At 37.0% G+C, this 13970-nt stretch overlaps 2 protein-coding genes across 3 annotated transcripts; both read left to right on the top strand.

Moving 5' to 3' along the window:
- Positions 1–295: 295 nt before the first annotated feature.
- LOC113116016 (akirin-1-like) lies at positions 296–8553 on the top strand. Its single transcript, XM_026283833.1, has 5 exons — positions 296–672; positions 6102–6248; positions 7565–7699; positions 7878–7949; positions 8077–8553. The coding sequence occupies exons 1-5, from the start codon at positions 468–470 to the stop codon at positions 8085–8087; spliced, it is 570 nt and encodes a 189-aa protein (XP_026139618.1). The 5' UTR covers positions 296–467; the 3' UTR covers positions 8088–8553.
- Positions 8554–8694: 141 nt separating this feature from the next.
- rhbdl2 (rhomboid, veinlet-like 2 (Drosophila)) lies at positions 8695–13892 on the top strand. Of its 2 annotated transcripts, none has more exons than XM_026283831.1 (8): positions 8695–9831; positions 10257–10477; positions 11278–11426; positions 11675–11787; positions 12432–12532; positions 12639–12699; positions 12836–12897; positions 13023–13892. In XM_026283831.1, the coding sequence occupies exons 2-8, from the start codon at positions 10259–10261 to the stop codon at positions 13203–13205; spliced, it is 888 nt and encodes a 295-aa protein (XP_026139616.1). In that variant the 5' UTR covers positions 8695–9831; positions 10257–10258; the 3' UTR covers positions 13206–13892. The 2 variants fall into 2 exon arrangements, with proteins under 2 accessions (XP_026139616.1, XP_026139617.1); XM_026283832.1 differs by lacking the exon at positions 8695–9831 and adding an exon at positions 9950–10146.
- The last annotated feature ends 78 nt before the right edge of the window (positions 13893–13970 follow it).

Here is a 13970-nt window from a genome sequence, read left to right as displayed (position 1 = left end):
CAACACATCACTGGAAGCAATGTTAAAAAGAGGGCATCAGTATAGACCTGTAATCACAGGTTGGGACGATTATTATTTCAGTATATTTACTAATAAATTAAACTTTTTTTTATCATATGTCTTATATTTATGCACTATGTTTTGCATCGAGTGTATATATTTTTTGCTTAGTTACGAATTCAATATAATTTAATGTCACTGGGGAAAAAAACAACCTGTTTATAATATGAACCCCCCCTCTTCTCGAATGGTACTGTCCACGGCTACGCCGTTTTAGCATTTTTGCTACAAATCAGACACTTGGTGTTTAAACCGGTGTGCGATCGGAGGGGAGTCACCAAGATCCTGCGAAGCTCAATAAAAACCCCATAAAAGTCGATTTAGAAAGAGAATTCGACGTGTTTTAATTTTGAAAAGGTGTTGTTTTACCTTTGGTTTTGTTTTATTGTCTGATTAATTCAGCAATCATGGCTTGTGGCGCGACGTTGAAACGATCGATGGAGTTTGAGGCCCTTCTCAGCCCGCAATCACCCAAGCGGAGGAGGTGCAATCCTCTACCGGGGACTCCGACTACTCCTTCCCCGCAGAGGTGCAGTCTTCGCCCGTCAACAGAGAGCCCGGCACACTCGATGTCGCCCCAGTCTATGGGTGGAGAACACAGGCTAACTCCAGGTGAGATGAATGCTTGATTCTCGCCATTTAACGTCGGTTTGTTTGAAGTGGAGGAGGGGAATGGGTGGCTGTTTAATCTCAGCTAACCAGCTAACATTTGAATTTCGACAGTCCGTTAATTGAATTCCCCTTTACGCTGTTTTGCGTAATGATTTGAATGTGTTATTATGTTTCTTGGTGGACTGTATAGTAGTGGGCTTGGGCTGTAACGTTAGTTAGTTAATTCCTTTGGATGAATCGCTGTTTTGAGCTCTGCTAACTAGACTGAAAGCGGCCGCAGAGCTCAAATTAACTCCCATGGTTAAGTGTGAACACACGCATACACAGTCATCGACCATTACTACCGAACAATACACATGACAAAGTCTTTCTACAAACGCCTAGCTTTGGCCTGGTAACGTTCATCTCTGTGTTCAGCCAGTTAGTTTATCAACTGGATTGAACCAGCATGTCCAAACAAAGAAAGGTGGGTATGTGCGCGAGGGTGCAGTAGCATTATTTCATTTTGATCGAACAGTGTTGTTTAACAAAAAAACGTAAGTGTTAATCGTATGTGTGTAAAATAAGCTAGGCAAAATATGCCAACTAATAAGTTAATTTAACATTGGTTATTTAACGTCGTGTGTTTTTCTTATTATAGCCTGTAATAAGAAAAAATTGTGGACCCTTGATGAACCGGCCCAAATGCTTCTGGTTGGCGCTTCTAAAACGGTCACAGCTTTTATCGCGTTTAAAAAGACGCCATAATTAGTCCCCTTGGAATTATAAGGTTCTGTCTGCGTTCTGAGCAGTTTTGAGATATTGAGCTTCAAAGTTTTTGTGTTTTGGACTCCCATTCCATTAGCAATTGTTCCAGCATGTTGGAGGAAATATTTGCTAAAGGAATTAAAATACTTTGAGCCAAACATGATAAAAACTAATTACTTGTGATTCAGATTTAAGGCCTGTTCATACCAAAACAAATTTGGTGAGATTAAATCTGTTTGAGCACACACATTTACATGTCATCAAATCCATTTTTATTAAAAGAGAGGACTATTGAATTATTTTCCCTCAAAATGCAAAGAAAACTGGCCAACTAATAAGACATTTTCTTTTTTTGTTTGTAACATGACCAGAGCAGAACTATAGGTGCATTAACACCATCATGTCTTGATTCTGACTTCTTAAATGAAAATCGTTCACGTATTTGTAGAACTCATGATTATGAGAATTACTGTTTTCTGGGAGCTCTGACCACTTTTACCAAACCGCTGCAGATTCATTTGTGAACTGATTGTGGCATTAATAGGGTTTCTATAGAGAAACAGTTCTGATTCCAAGGAATAAACTGCTCGGAGTAGAATGTCAGAATGTCGATTGACTTAAAATACACAGCAGAAACCGAAAATTCAAAACTAGTATTTGACTTTCTTCTCTGTGACAAATGAATTAGAATCTGTTTTTTTTCTGTACCAGGGTAACCACTGTATTTAAGCTTATCTGTAAGCCAAAGCTAATTTCTTATTGGTCGAGAACGGACAAATCAAATGTGAAAATGGGGCCAAATTTTTGTGCAAAATGTTTGTGTTGGTGTGAACCGATCTTAATTCAATAATCACTCTGATTCATAAGTGCTTATTTTCCTTGTACCCCTAGCATTGTTTTTTTTTTTTTTTTTTTTTAAGACTATCAAAATGGTATTGTAGTAATCTGTGTGAATACATTAAGCAGGTTCATGGGATGTTAGTATGCCAAGTTAGCTGGTGAATCTGTTATTGGTATTATGGTATGGCAAAATAATTGTTTAGCGACAAAAATAATCTTTTACATGGTTACTATAATCTTTTACCATTAGCTCACAAGAAATTATTTTTATTCAGTTTTGTTTTCATTGTGTGATTTGTGACACAATTGTTAAATTGGTAGTTGTTTTCAAAAAGTTCGGTGACATGCATCATAGTGTGAGTTTTGTAGGATTTCTATTCAGGTGCCATTTAGAGTATTCATTTTATGCCAGTGCAATTGCTTTGGTGCCCTAGCGGGGATAGAATCTTGCATGACACTGGCTAGACAAACATTGTGAAACATTTTATAGCGCTTATTCTTTGTTCTCAAGTCTGCCCATCAGTGCCTGATTGAAATGGCAAAGAATGTAACTGCCCTTAGAGCCCACTTTGGTGTTTGATAGTCTTGCCTTTGTGAAACCAAATGCCCCCTGTTGTTTTCATAGAACCACCCTCACTAACATCCTCATTTAGGTTTAGATCTCTAGATGGGCAAATTTGAATCGTATCCATTTATGTCCTCAATCTGCTGCTTGCAGGTTTTCTCTTATGGGCCAGTGTCTTGATATTTCAAGCCATGTCTGGGTTGCTTTCTTCATCCTGTTTGAGCTGTTCTAACATTCAAATACAAGCCTTTTGCTTACTTATAACTAACGTAGTTGTCTGCAACATGCCGAATCTCGAACAAAGCGATCCAAGCTCTATGCAGCAACACACCCAGGGCTTGAACCCATAGACAGTAAAAGAAATGGACACAGCGACCCCATTGGAACTCAATTGAGACAAATGAAGCCCAGTTTTAGCGTTTTTTAGCACTTCCGTTTCTGACGCGCAGACTCAAACGAAGCTTGACGACGTCAGCAACCTGTCTGACAGATGTAAATCTTCTAAGTGGCTGTGCGTGCAAACTGCCATCGTTAATCTTGCAGAGATGGCGAACTTGAGCGGGGAGTTCTTTGTCGTGAGTGAGCAGGAGTAAGTATTCTGATTAATAATTTTGTATAGTGTTTTAAAATATAACGCCAGTACGCCATATTAAGTTAATTGCCTGCGAGCTTCTCCTCCTGTCTGTACGGTAATGCGACAGAGAGCCCAGTGGTTATGACGCAATCGTTAGCCTATTTTTTACAAAAACTGTTTATACGGGGCCATAATGTAACATAGAAGGTGATGGAGCCCTTTATACATTGTCGTGTATCTTTAGAAATAAATAATGGACAAACAGAGTCTTTAAACGCCTCAGATGTAAAGTTATTCGCTGTCAAAGTGACGCCAAAATGAATGGGAGTCAATGGGAATGCTAACGCAAGTGAAGTTCTGCTAAAAGATGGCAGCCCCCACCCGACTTCAACTTCCGGTCGAGTTCCTTGCCCCTTGCTTGAACCCCTTAGCTTGAGTACACTTCCTGCTGGTTTGGGGTTTTTAAATTCCTCCTCAAAGCCCTCGGCAGTGTAGTGAATAAGACGCCTCAACTCTACACCCACTTGCGCTCCCCTCCCCCCAGTCCAGTTCATCCCACACCTCCATTGTGGTCGTATTATCCCTGTTCTGTGCTTTTGGGCCTTGAATCGCTCCCCATCCTTTCTCAGGAAGCCACTGTGATTGATTGCTTGGTTTGACCATATAAGGTTACAGTTGCTAAGTAACCTGTTGGACCTGGTCTCACCATTTGGCAGCATTTGATATAGGCAGAGGGGCTCACCTGTCATTCAAGGGGGCTGGCTTTTGCATCTTTCTGTAACCATATGTAAATGGATTTTTGCATAATCTAAAAACTTGAAATAGTTTGTACACAAGTGAAATTGATCTCTTTCTCATTCTAATGGGATTCAAAACCTGTTAGACTTTGTACTGCAATGGGGTTGCAACTAATGATTTTTTGATAATTGATTGATTAATCTCTATTGCACTCGGTCTGTTTGACGCACATGGACGCCTGGTGCTCATTTACTAAAGTTTAACAGAGACTTAAAGGGATAGTTCACCCAAAAATTTTAATTGTCAATTAATTACTCGCCTTAATTTTGTTCCAAACCTTCCAGACCTTCATTCACCTTCGAAACACAAATTTCCGAGAGCTTTACCATAATTTGTAACCAAGCTGTAAGACGTGCACACGCATGAATCATGGTACTCTTGATAATGGGTGAAGACTGACTTGGAGGAGAATTGTTGAATAAAGTTGTTTTCAACAGTTACGTTGCTGTCTGTGGATGACGGAATGAACATTTTTGGATGAACTCTCCCTATAAGTGAGAGTCAAGTCTTTCTTTCTAGTATTTCCGGATAAGAATACAATTGTAAAATTTAAGTTATGTGCTGAGGAATGCAATAAAATGATAATCAGTTTTGTTGTTGACCATTTTCATTATTGATTTTTTTTTTATTTTTATTAGTTGTAGCAAAACAACACTGGATGCCACTCACCCCCAAAAAGCTGAGATGTTTTTCTAGATAACCTCTCTTGTGTTTCACAGAAGGGAGTCATACAGATTCGGAATGACAATTTTCATTTTTGGGTGAGCATTCTATTTAGTCTTATTTTGTATGTTTTAGACTAAAACCATTCAGTCTACATTAGCAATGCTGTTGTCAACAAGTAGCACCTCTATTGTGAGGAAGAACCCTAATTATAAGATTATCTACACTTCATTAGTCAGTCTTTTGCTTCTAAAATACTCCTTTCTAGAGTGAACGCTAGTTGCGCTTAGCACCCATAACACCCCTGTACTGGGAACGCAAATCCTTCCTGTGTTTAAACAAATAAAAACCTATCAGATGAGAGCGACATTGTAAACACAGGAAGTCTCTTCTGCAGTGTTGTGCTTTGTTAGGTTGTAGCCACACTGCTTGCTTTGCTGGAATGCATTATCATCAAGCTAGAGAAGCTGGCACCCTTGAGTTTCCCCTGTTTTCATCTAGTTGAAGGCCGATGCTAATAGGAGAAACTCTGTGCTCTGTGCCCAAGATAAGTGATGCAAGTGTCCTCTGATAAAAGTCTACCCATGAAGCTCTAAATGACCTACATTCAGGAAGTAAAGAAACTCGCCCACCAAATACACTCCTTTGTGATCAATTAAGACGACCAGAGAAGAAAATATTAAAGTTTTACTTATGGAAGTCGTGGTTGTTTTAAAATACTCCGTTTTGAGTCTTCCACTGGTGTTGAAGGTTAAGACCGAGGACTAAACAACCCAGTTTTTCTAGGAAGAGACTCAGGATGTCCCCGGTTGCATTGCTCCCCTCCGCATTGCAGTCTGTCACCCAGATTCAGTTTCCAGAAATAAGCCTGGCCCACCACAAAGCCGAACGGAACTAACCTTAATCCCTTTTTCCCTAATATTTGATTGTTAGTGATGATGTCAGTGTACCAATGTGGCCGATTGTAAAACTGAAGTGAAACCTATTTCTTCATGCCTTATTTTCGTCATGGGACATGTTCTGAAAGCAGGATATCCTCTCTACATTGTATGTGCATGAAAAAGTAATACCAGTGATGACTGTTGTTCTTCACCACAGATGATTAAACGCAAGGAAGTTTATTCCTTGGAAAAGATTGTATTCCAAAAATACTTGGAGGAAATAACTTTCTTTTTTCTTTCTTTCATCGCTCTCAGTTAGCCTTGTTGTTAACTCTCGATTATCTATCTTTGACCCTCACAGAGCAGATCTTCCAGAACATTCGTCAGGAGTACAGCCGCTATCAGAGGCGACGGCAGTTGGAAGGGGCCTTCAACCAGACTGAGCCCTGCAGCTCCACTGATATCCAGAGCTCCAGTCCTGCCCTCACCTCCCCCAGCTCTCCCACAGGTCAGTCCACTCAAAACACAATGTCCAGTGGTTGCAACCTTGTTTTTGAAGCCCTCCCACCCCCAACACTGCACATTTAGAATTTCTCCTTTGTCTGACACAACCATGAAACAAAGGAGCTGATGACTGGATCAGGTTTGTTTGATTAAAGGCAAAATGTGCATTGTTAGAGGGCTCCCAGACATGATTAAAACCATTGCATTAGGGTGCTTAAACTATTTATCAGCCATTATCTTTATACCAGGGGTGCCTAGTTTTGTTCCTGGAGATCTGTAGTTCAGTTCCTATCCTACACCTGTTAATAGTTATTAGGGATGCACTGATCCAATACTCAGAATTTGAGACTTTTGTGTTCTGAAAAAAATTGTATCTTGGCATCCCTAATAGTTATGTTTCTGAATGTTTTAATTGGCTGGCTCATGCATTTGTTTAGGGTTGTAGCTGCACTTCGCAGAAAGGTGTAGTGTGCAGTGTGACGATAAAGTGTGCAGAGTTTGTTGCTAGTAAAGTCTGAATGCTGATTTTCATAGGTTTGTGATTCTAGTTTGAATATGCAGAAATGCAAAAGAGATGTGAGTTATGGCATAATCCGGTTGTTATAGATTGTGAAGCATAAACTGATCTTTTTCAAACAGTTTCACCATTAAAAAAAATTGTCTCTCTGTTGCAAACATTTTGTCATGAGGGTGAGAAACAACCCATGATGACTTACAGTACATAAGTAAAACAGTGAAATGCTGTTTATTTACTTACTACAGCTGTGAGCACTTTAAAATCTAACCTTCAGAAATGTACATTCTCTACTCACGATTATGTAAATGGTAATTTTCAGTTGTAAAAATTGATGCATGCACATTTGTAGAACTTGGCTGAAGTGATCCTATATTTGTAAAAAAAATTATGAATTTTTTATATAGCAAGGATGCATTAAATGTGGTCTTTGCTGTCACTTTTTATAATTTGTTACAAAATATTTTTTTAAATAAATGCTGTTTTTTCTATTTTAACAGTGACCACAAAAATATTACATAAAATTGTTTAACATTTAATCTTAAGAAATGTTACTTGAACAACAAACCAGAATATTAGTGTTTTCTATACATTCAGCTTTCCCATCACAGGAATAAATTACATATAAAGTTATTTTCAATTGTAATTTTTCGTAGTATTACTGTTACAGTATTTTGAGTACTGCCATGGTGAGCATAAGAGTTTTTACTAAGATGTAAATCTTTTGAACGGTAGTGTAGATATTTTGTCATTTTGAAAATAGTGACATGGTGGATTTTAAGATCTGTCTGTCTGTATGTTTTTAGGTGCCTCATCAATGAAGAAGGATCAGCCACTGTTTACGCTGAGGCAGGTTGGCTATTTGTGCGAGCGCCTTATCAAAGATCATGAGGAAAAGATGCGCGAAGAGTACGAACAGATACTGAACACAAAGCTTGCAGGTACAACATTGCAGATTCCACAGTTGTGTATTAGCTTTGAGTTCATGCCTTTCTCAAAAGTGAGGAAAAACATGTTAATTTTTCATTAATCATTCATTCTCAGGTTTTCTGGTTTATCAGTTTATGACTGAATTGTGGTGTTAACGTGCTGTTTTTCTTATTTTTTTTTTACCTCAAGAACAATACGAGTCCTTTGTGAAATTCACACAGGATCAGATTATGCGAAGATATGGTGCCAGGCCTGCAAGCTGTAAGTATATTAAGTTCCTCTTTTAGCAATCCATTAACATTTTCTCATGTTTGTTTTCAGTATAACAACTCGGTTTCACTGATTTCAGTTGTCCAAATTCTGATCATTGTCTTCTCTTTATTTTCAGATGTGTCTTGAAGAACATTATAGATGGTACTAGCCAGCCCTCACCAGTTGGTTGCTGTAGAACCAGCTCCCTTCGTTTCACTTGAAATTTTCTTATACCTTTTTTTTTTTTTTTTTTTTTTTTTTCTCCCCCATTTAAAATGCTTGGGGGCCATTGTCTATAAACATTTAACTCAATTTTTTTTTTTTTTTTTTGCTGAACTGTTACTAACGTCCCAACACCAAACATGCATATCTAGATGCATTCTAAGGAAGTTTAATCTCTTCAAGAATTTGTGGGAAAAGATGTCAAACTACCGCTGTAAAAAGCTTGGCTGTTGCGATCATTTGTGTATAATGTAATGTGACTGACCTGCAGCAGATATACCAGACTCTTCCTCTATCCTTCAGGCTCTCTCTTTTTATTTCATTTTTTTTTTAACTCTCCAATTTTTAGTTTTTATTTTTTTTGGACAAATAAAAGATCTGTGATAAGTCAGGAATTGTATTGATTCGGTTTCTTGTAAATATGGTGTAATATGTTGTATAGGTTTGTGTTCGTTTGAATGTCTATTTTAAATTTGGTTCAAAACAACAATTGGATATTCTGTCGTCATATAATGTTGTTCCAAACATCTGACTTTTATCTGTGGAACACAAAAAGGAAGTTTTAAAGAATATCTTGTTTGGTATTTTCTATGTATTTAATGATGGTGCACTGAAGTTGTTAAACTTCAAAAAACAATTATTTAACCTAGTTGTTTTTAACTGAAATTTAAGAAATTAGTTGTGAATTTATAAAAAAATGTGTTGTCTGTTTTGTACAAGAAACTTGACTATTAATTGTAGTGGCAATGGCGACCTCTAATGGTCAGAAGGTGTTCCACCATTCGCTGCATCTTGTCTTTTCAAAAACTACTTGGTACAGACTTGTATTCATTGTTTGTTGTCGTTGGAATATATTGGTTTTATCGTGAAGTTTGGAAAAAGTGCTTAAAATAGGGTGGCTCTATGTGCCATTTATAGGGGAAATGTCCTGGTCATGATTTTATATTGCCTAAAACATCCAAAGTAGTTTGACCAATAAGATGCAGGTATTGTACATAATCGACCAATCGTGGAGCGTAGCGCCTGAGAAGGTAAGAACGATCAAAGAACGCACGTGTTCGTTCCACTTGAAGCTGCACAACGATCATTACACCGAAGAAGCGCGAGAGCGATTTATCTATAATTGCGAAATATCGTCATACATCGATCGATCTACACTGTGCTAACAGACTAAACCTGGTCATTTAAGGCAAGCTAGAAATCCTGACAAGGATGCGTCCCATAAACATAGCCCGTATGGGCACCCTAGATCCCTAGCTTAAAATCGATGAATACTAATTGCGGCACGTGACTTCAGGTGTGGCGGTTTGAGGAAGTCAAGGTAGAGACTCTACCCAACTTTGGCGGTCATAGGTTGCTTTTTTCTTGTTCAACAAAGGTAAAAATAAAACGATTTCGCAGACCCTTCAGTTTAAAACAACAGGAAGGAACTCTGGAACCGGAAAAGCTGGATGAAGCCTGTAATTAACGTCCAGGGAGAGCGCCTTTAAGTCCGCGGTGGCCACACAACTATCTTTTGTTTATTTCAGGGATATTTCTAAAACATATTCTTTATTTCGTTATTATTATTTTTGAAACCTACAATATTAATGAGCACTGGTCTGCGTGCGCTCTTAGATAAACCTCCTGTAAGTTATTTGCGTGAGAGGTGGTGGATCAGAAGAAAGGGGTAAGTTGACTTTAGTGTTGTTACCAAATTGTCTACATGTAACTTATGCAAAATAGTTTCGGGTATACAAGGCATTGAATTTTTAGCTCCGTTTAATCACAACTTTTAAACACTTATAGAAAATAAAAAAATAACACCCAAACAAACAATATATTAATCATTCTTCAATTAGGATTTTTCTAAATATAATTGCTTCTAAAACGCAAAGCATATAGCCTGTAGTAAACTCGTAAAATTCCACACAGGACACGTTTGTTTATGCAGGAAGAGCCAACAGCTCCGGAAGAGAGCGAGAGATCGAGAAAAAAATGCTGTGTACTATATTTTAGTTTTCTTTTAAGTTTGATACTGTTTTGCTAATTACAAAGAATATTAATTACTTTTTTTGTATCAATAAAAATACATTTCTGATTTGCATTTTTAAGAAATGGGCGATAATGACATCGAAGAGCAGGGCAGTTTTCGCGATCAGAACGATGAAGAAGATGATAATCGAGGAAATCCCAAGAGAAGAGGTCGGAGGGTCGAGAAGTATCACAAGCATGTTTCCAAATGGATGCTTCCCGAGGAGTTGCGGGAGACGTATCTGGAGCGCGCGAACTGCTGTCCGCCACCAATCTTCATCATCCTCGTCAGTTTAGCGGAGGTACGATCAAATGTTTGAGCAAAACATCAACCTTTGCACCAGCGGAATTTGATCTTCCTGGCTATCTGATTAATTGAACTGTTTCTACTGTCGCCACAATTACTATTTTTTAAGCCTCAACAGCTTAAACCAGTCCAAGTTTACTGGTCTTAGCTGGTATCAATCTTGTCTTTAGCTGTTTTTTCTAATTTCTTAGTAGAACAAGCTGAAAAGCCCTTTAAAACCAGCCAACAAGTCAGACTTTCAAGGCTGGCAAACAATTTTAGACTGGTTTAAGCTGTTTTTGTTCAAAATGGTAATATATATATATATATAACATACAATATGTACTAATATAAATGTTTGTTCATTGTAAAAAACTGTTTGCAGCAACCAGTACATTTCCATAATTTGTGAATGTTTTCGTTGGGATGCCTCACTATGAAAGAACTGAGATTCTTTTGAGCTTAGCCTTCCACTTTTCCGGTCCTGTTTGGCAAGTCTTAGCCACAGTGTTTAAAAAGCCAGATTCATCCTTGTTTCTGTGGACATTCCTCAAAATAGACCTCTAGTCACTGATGATCAGTGTCTTGAAAATTAAGACATGTATTAGACCTTCCATTTTTATTTTTATTTAACCAATTATTCGTTAAACTTGACAAATCATAAATTTTACATATTGTCTACTAACATTATGTACTTGAATAAAAGTTAAATACTGCTGAGCCGTGTGCTACAGTAGAACAGGTTTAGGACAGTGCTTTGGGGCAACTGAAATAATGCAGTCACCAACTTGTTCTGTGTCTATTTTCAATGGACAGTTGGGAGTGTTTATCTACTATGCAGTATGGAAGCCTCAAAAGCAGTGGGTAACTCTGGGAACAGGGATATGGGAGAGTCCTCTTACCTATAAGCCTGATCACCGCGAGGAGGCTTGGCGGTTTCTATCCTACATGTTTGTACATGCCGGGTAAGGGGATTTTGCTGCCTTTAGTTCTATTTTAAAATGACTCTCAATTTTGAGACAGTTATGGTTGTACATAAAAGTGCACAATAAAAAAAAAAAAATATATATATATATATATTTATTTCCTTTCCCTGGCATAAACTCATGTTGCACTGTAGAGAACCATATCAACTGATTACTGTATCTGACATCCAAGTCGGTTTCTTTTTGGTAACTTAAATATGTGTCTCTGACCATCTTTTTTGGTTTAGTGTGGAGCATATCTTGGGAAACCTGATAATGCAGCTCTTTTTGGGCATTCCCCTGGAGTTGGTGCATAAGGGCTTTGAAGTGGGCATGGTCTACATGGCTGGGGTCCTTGCAGGTGAGTTTTTGTCCATTTCAGTAGTTTATATTGTGAATAGGATACAGTATTACAGTTCAGGAGATTAGGATACGGTATATAATATCACAATTAAAAAATAATATGTATGTATATATACTCTCATTCAAGAGTTGCGATCGGTATGATTTTTAAAATATATTTTTAAGGACGTCCCCTATGTTTCCCAATGCTGTGTTTATTTGTTTAAAAATACAGTTGAAACTGTAATACTGGAAAGAAAAAAAAAAAAAAAAAAAAAAAAAAAATATATATATATATATATATATATATATATATATATATATATATATATATATATATATATATATATATATATATATATATATATATATTTTTTTTTTTTTTAAGTTTATTCCTTTGGTCTTCAGTGTCACATGGTCCTTCAGAAATCATTCTAATATTTGATAATACTCATCAGTGTTGCAAACAGTATTTCAATAATTTAGGTTTCTTTGACGAGTTCATAGCATTTATTGAAAAAATTGAAATCTTTTAGAAATGTTGGATGTCTTAACTGTCACATCTGATTTATTTATTATATATTTGCCTTCATTCATTTCAGTCTTTATCTTTGGATTCTCTTCATATTCTCATGGAATGTGTATGTATGAATCCTCTTTCAGGATCTCTCGCCAGCTCCATCTTTGACCCTTACAGTGCTCTTGTGGGTGCTTCGGGTGGTGTTTATGCCCTCATGGGAGGTTACTTCATGAATGCTGTGGTGGTGAGTACATTTCCAGTTATATTTGATGGGATATTATAATACTACTAATACAAATGCTATTAATACATACTCAGTTACCAAATAAAACGTTTTCTTTTTCTTCTAGAACTTCAGGGAGATGATGCCACTTCTGGGAGCCTTTCGCATCTTAGTAATTGTTCTGATTGGTGCGCCCATTTCCACTTTCCATTCATTAAATCTGACTTTTTTTTATTGTTAACCACTATTAATATTTGTAAAAACTAAACACTGTGTCCAGACCTATTTACTGGCAGATAAAATGGTATTTCTTTATTTTTTCAGTTGGAACAGATGTTGGATTTGCTATTTATAGAAGGTTCATTACCCATGAGGTTGGCATGAAGGTGAGATGATTTTGAGACCATATATTGAACAAGCATTTATACCTGTATAACTAGCTACTACCATATTAAGATAATAATCTTGTTCATATACTAGAAAGGAACTTAATACTTGGCTTTTTTTTTAGGTCTCCTTTGTGGCCCATATTGCTGGTGGGGTAGCAGGCATGACCATTGGTTATGTGTTTTTCACCAACTACAGTAAAGCGCTTCTGAAGGACCCACGCTTCTGGCTGTGCATTGTGGGATACATCGCATTCTTCTTTTTTGCCATCATTTTCAACATCTTCTTGTCCCCAGCACCTGCATGAGGAGCATGTGTGTGTTCAAATATTGCATTCGTTCACAACGGACAATCATAGCTTTTTAAAAAGGGGAAGGTCTCAGGTCAATTTCAGAAAATCCTGTTGGTTTTTAAAGACTCTTAAGGTTGTATGCTTCTACACTACATAGTAAATAGACAGACTCATAAAATTCTGTAATTCATATCCAAATATTCTTTCGGTTTTGTTTAAATGCTTACTCATAAAGTCGTTTCTCAGGAACAAAGTCAAGTTTAATATTGTATTTTGTATTCATATTTGGTGGGGCCATTTATTTTATATTCACAAGATTATTGAGCCCTTTTCCAGAGTAGTCTACAACTTGCTGTCATTTTATAAAACTCAATTTACCAACATTTTAAATGCATTTCTAATTTTTTATACTATTTGATATGTCATCATAATACCAGTAGAGGGCAACACTCATCAATATGAAGACAGTCCTCAACCTGAGGTCACAACAATGTAGTTTAATTGCGGTATTGCATAAGTTATAGACCTGTAATCAATAGAAAATTGTGTCAAATCATTGAGAATAATATGCATCTGCAGTTACCTTGGATTTTTATCTTTTATTATCACTTCATCAAGATTCAGAAATGAGTATAAGATTGGACATGTGGTGACTTGAAGAATCGTGTCAATAAAAACAAATATTTTAAAAACATTTTAAAACCAATGTGTCCATATGGGTCTATTTCATTTAGCAATAGTATTTGTGTTTAACAGAGTTGTTTTATGAACTGGTTAATG

The sequence above is a fragment of the Carassius auratus genome, chromosome 16 (genome assembly GCF_003368295.1).
Source record: "Carassius auratus strain Wakin chromosome 16, ASM336829v1, whole genome shotgun sequence".
In the NCBI taxonomy this organism is placed as follows: domain Eukaryota; kingdom Metazoa; phylum Chordata; class Actinopteri; order Cypriniformes; family Cyprinidae; genus Carassius; species Carassius auratus.
Note: the sequence above shows the minus strand (reverse complement) of the source record. Positions and strands in the feature narration are given on the sequence as shown.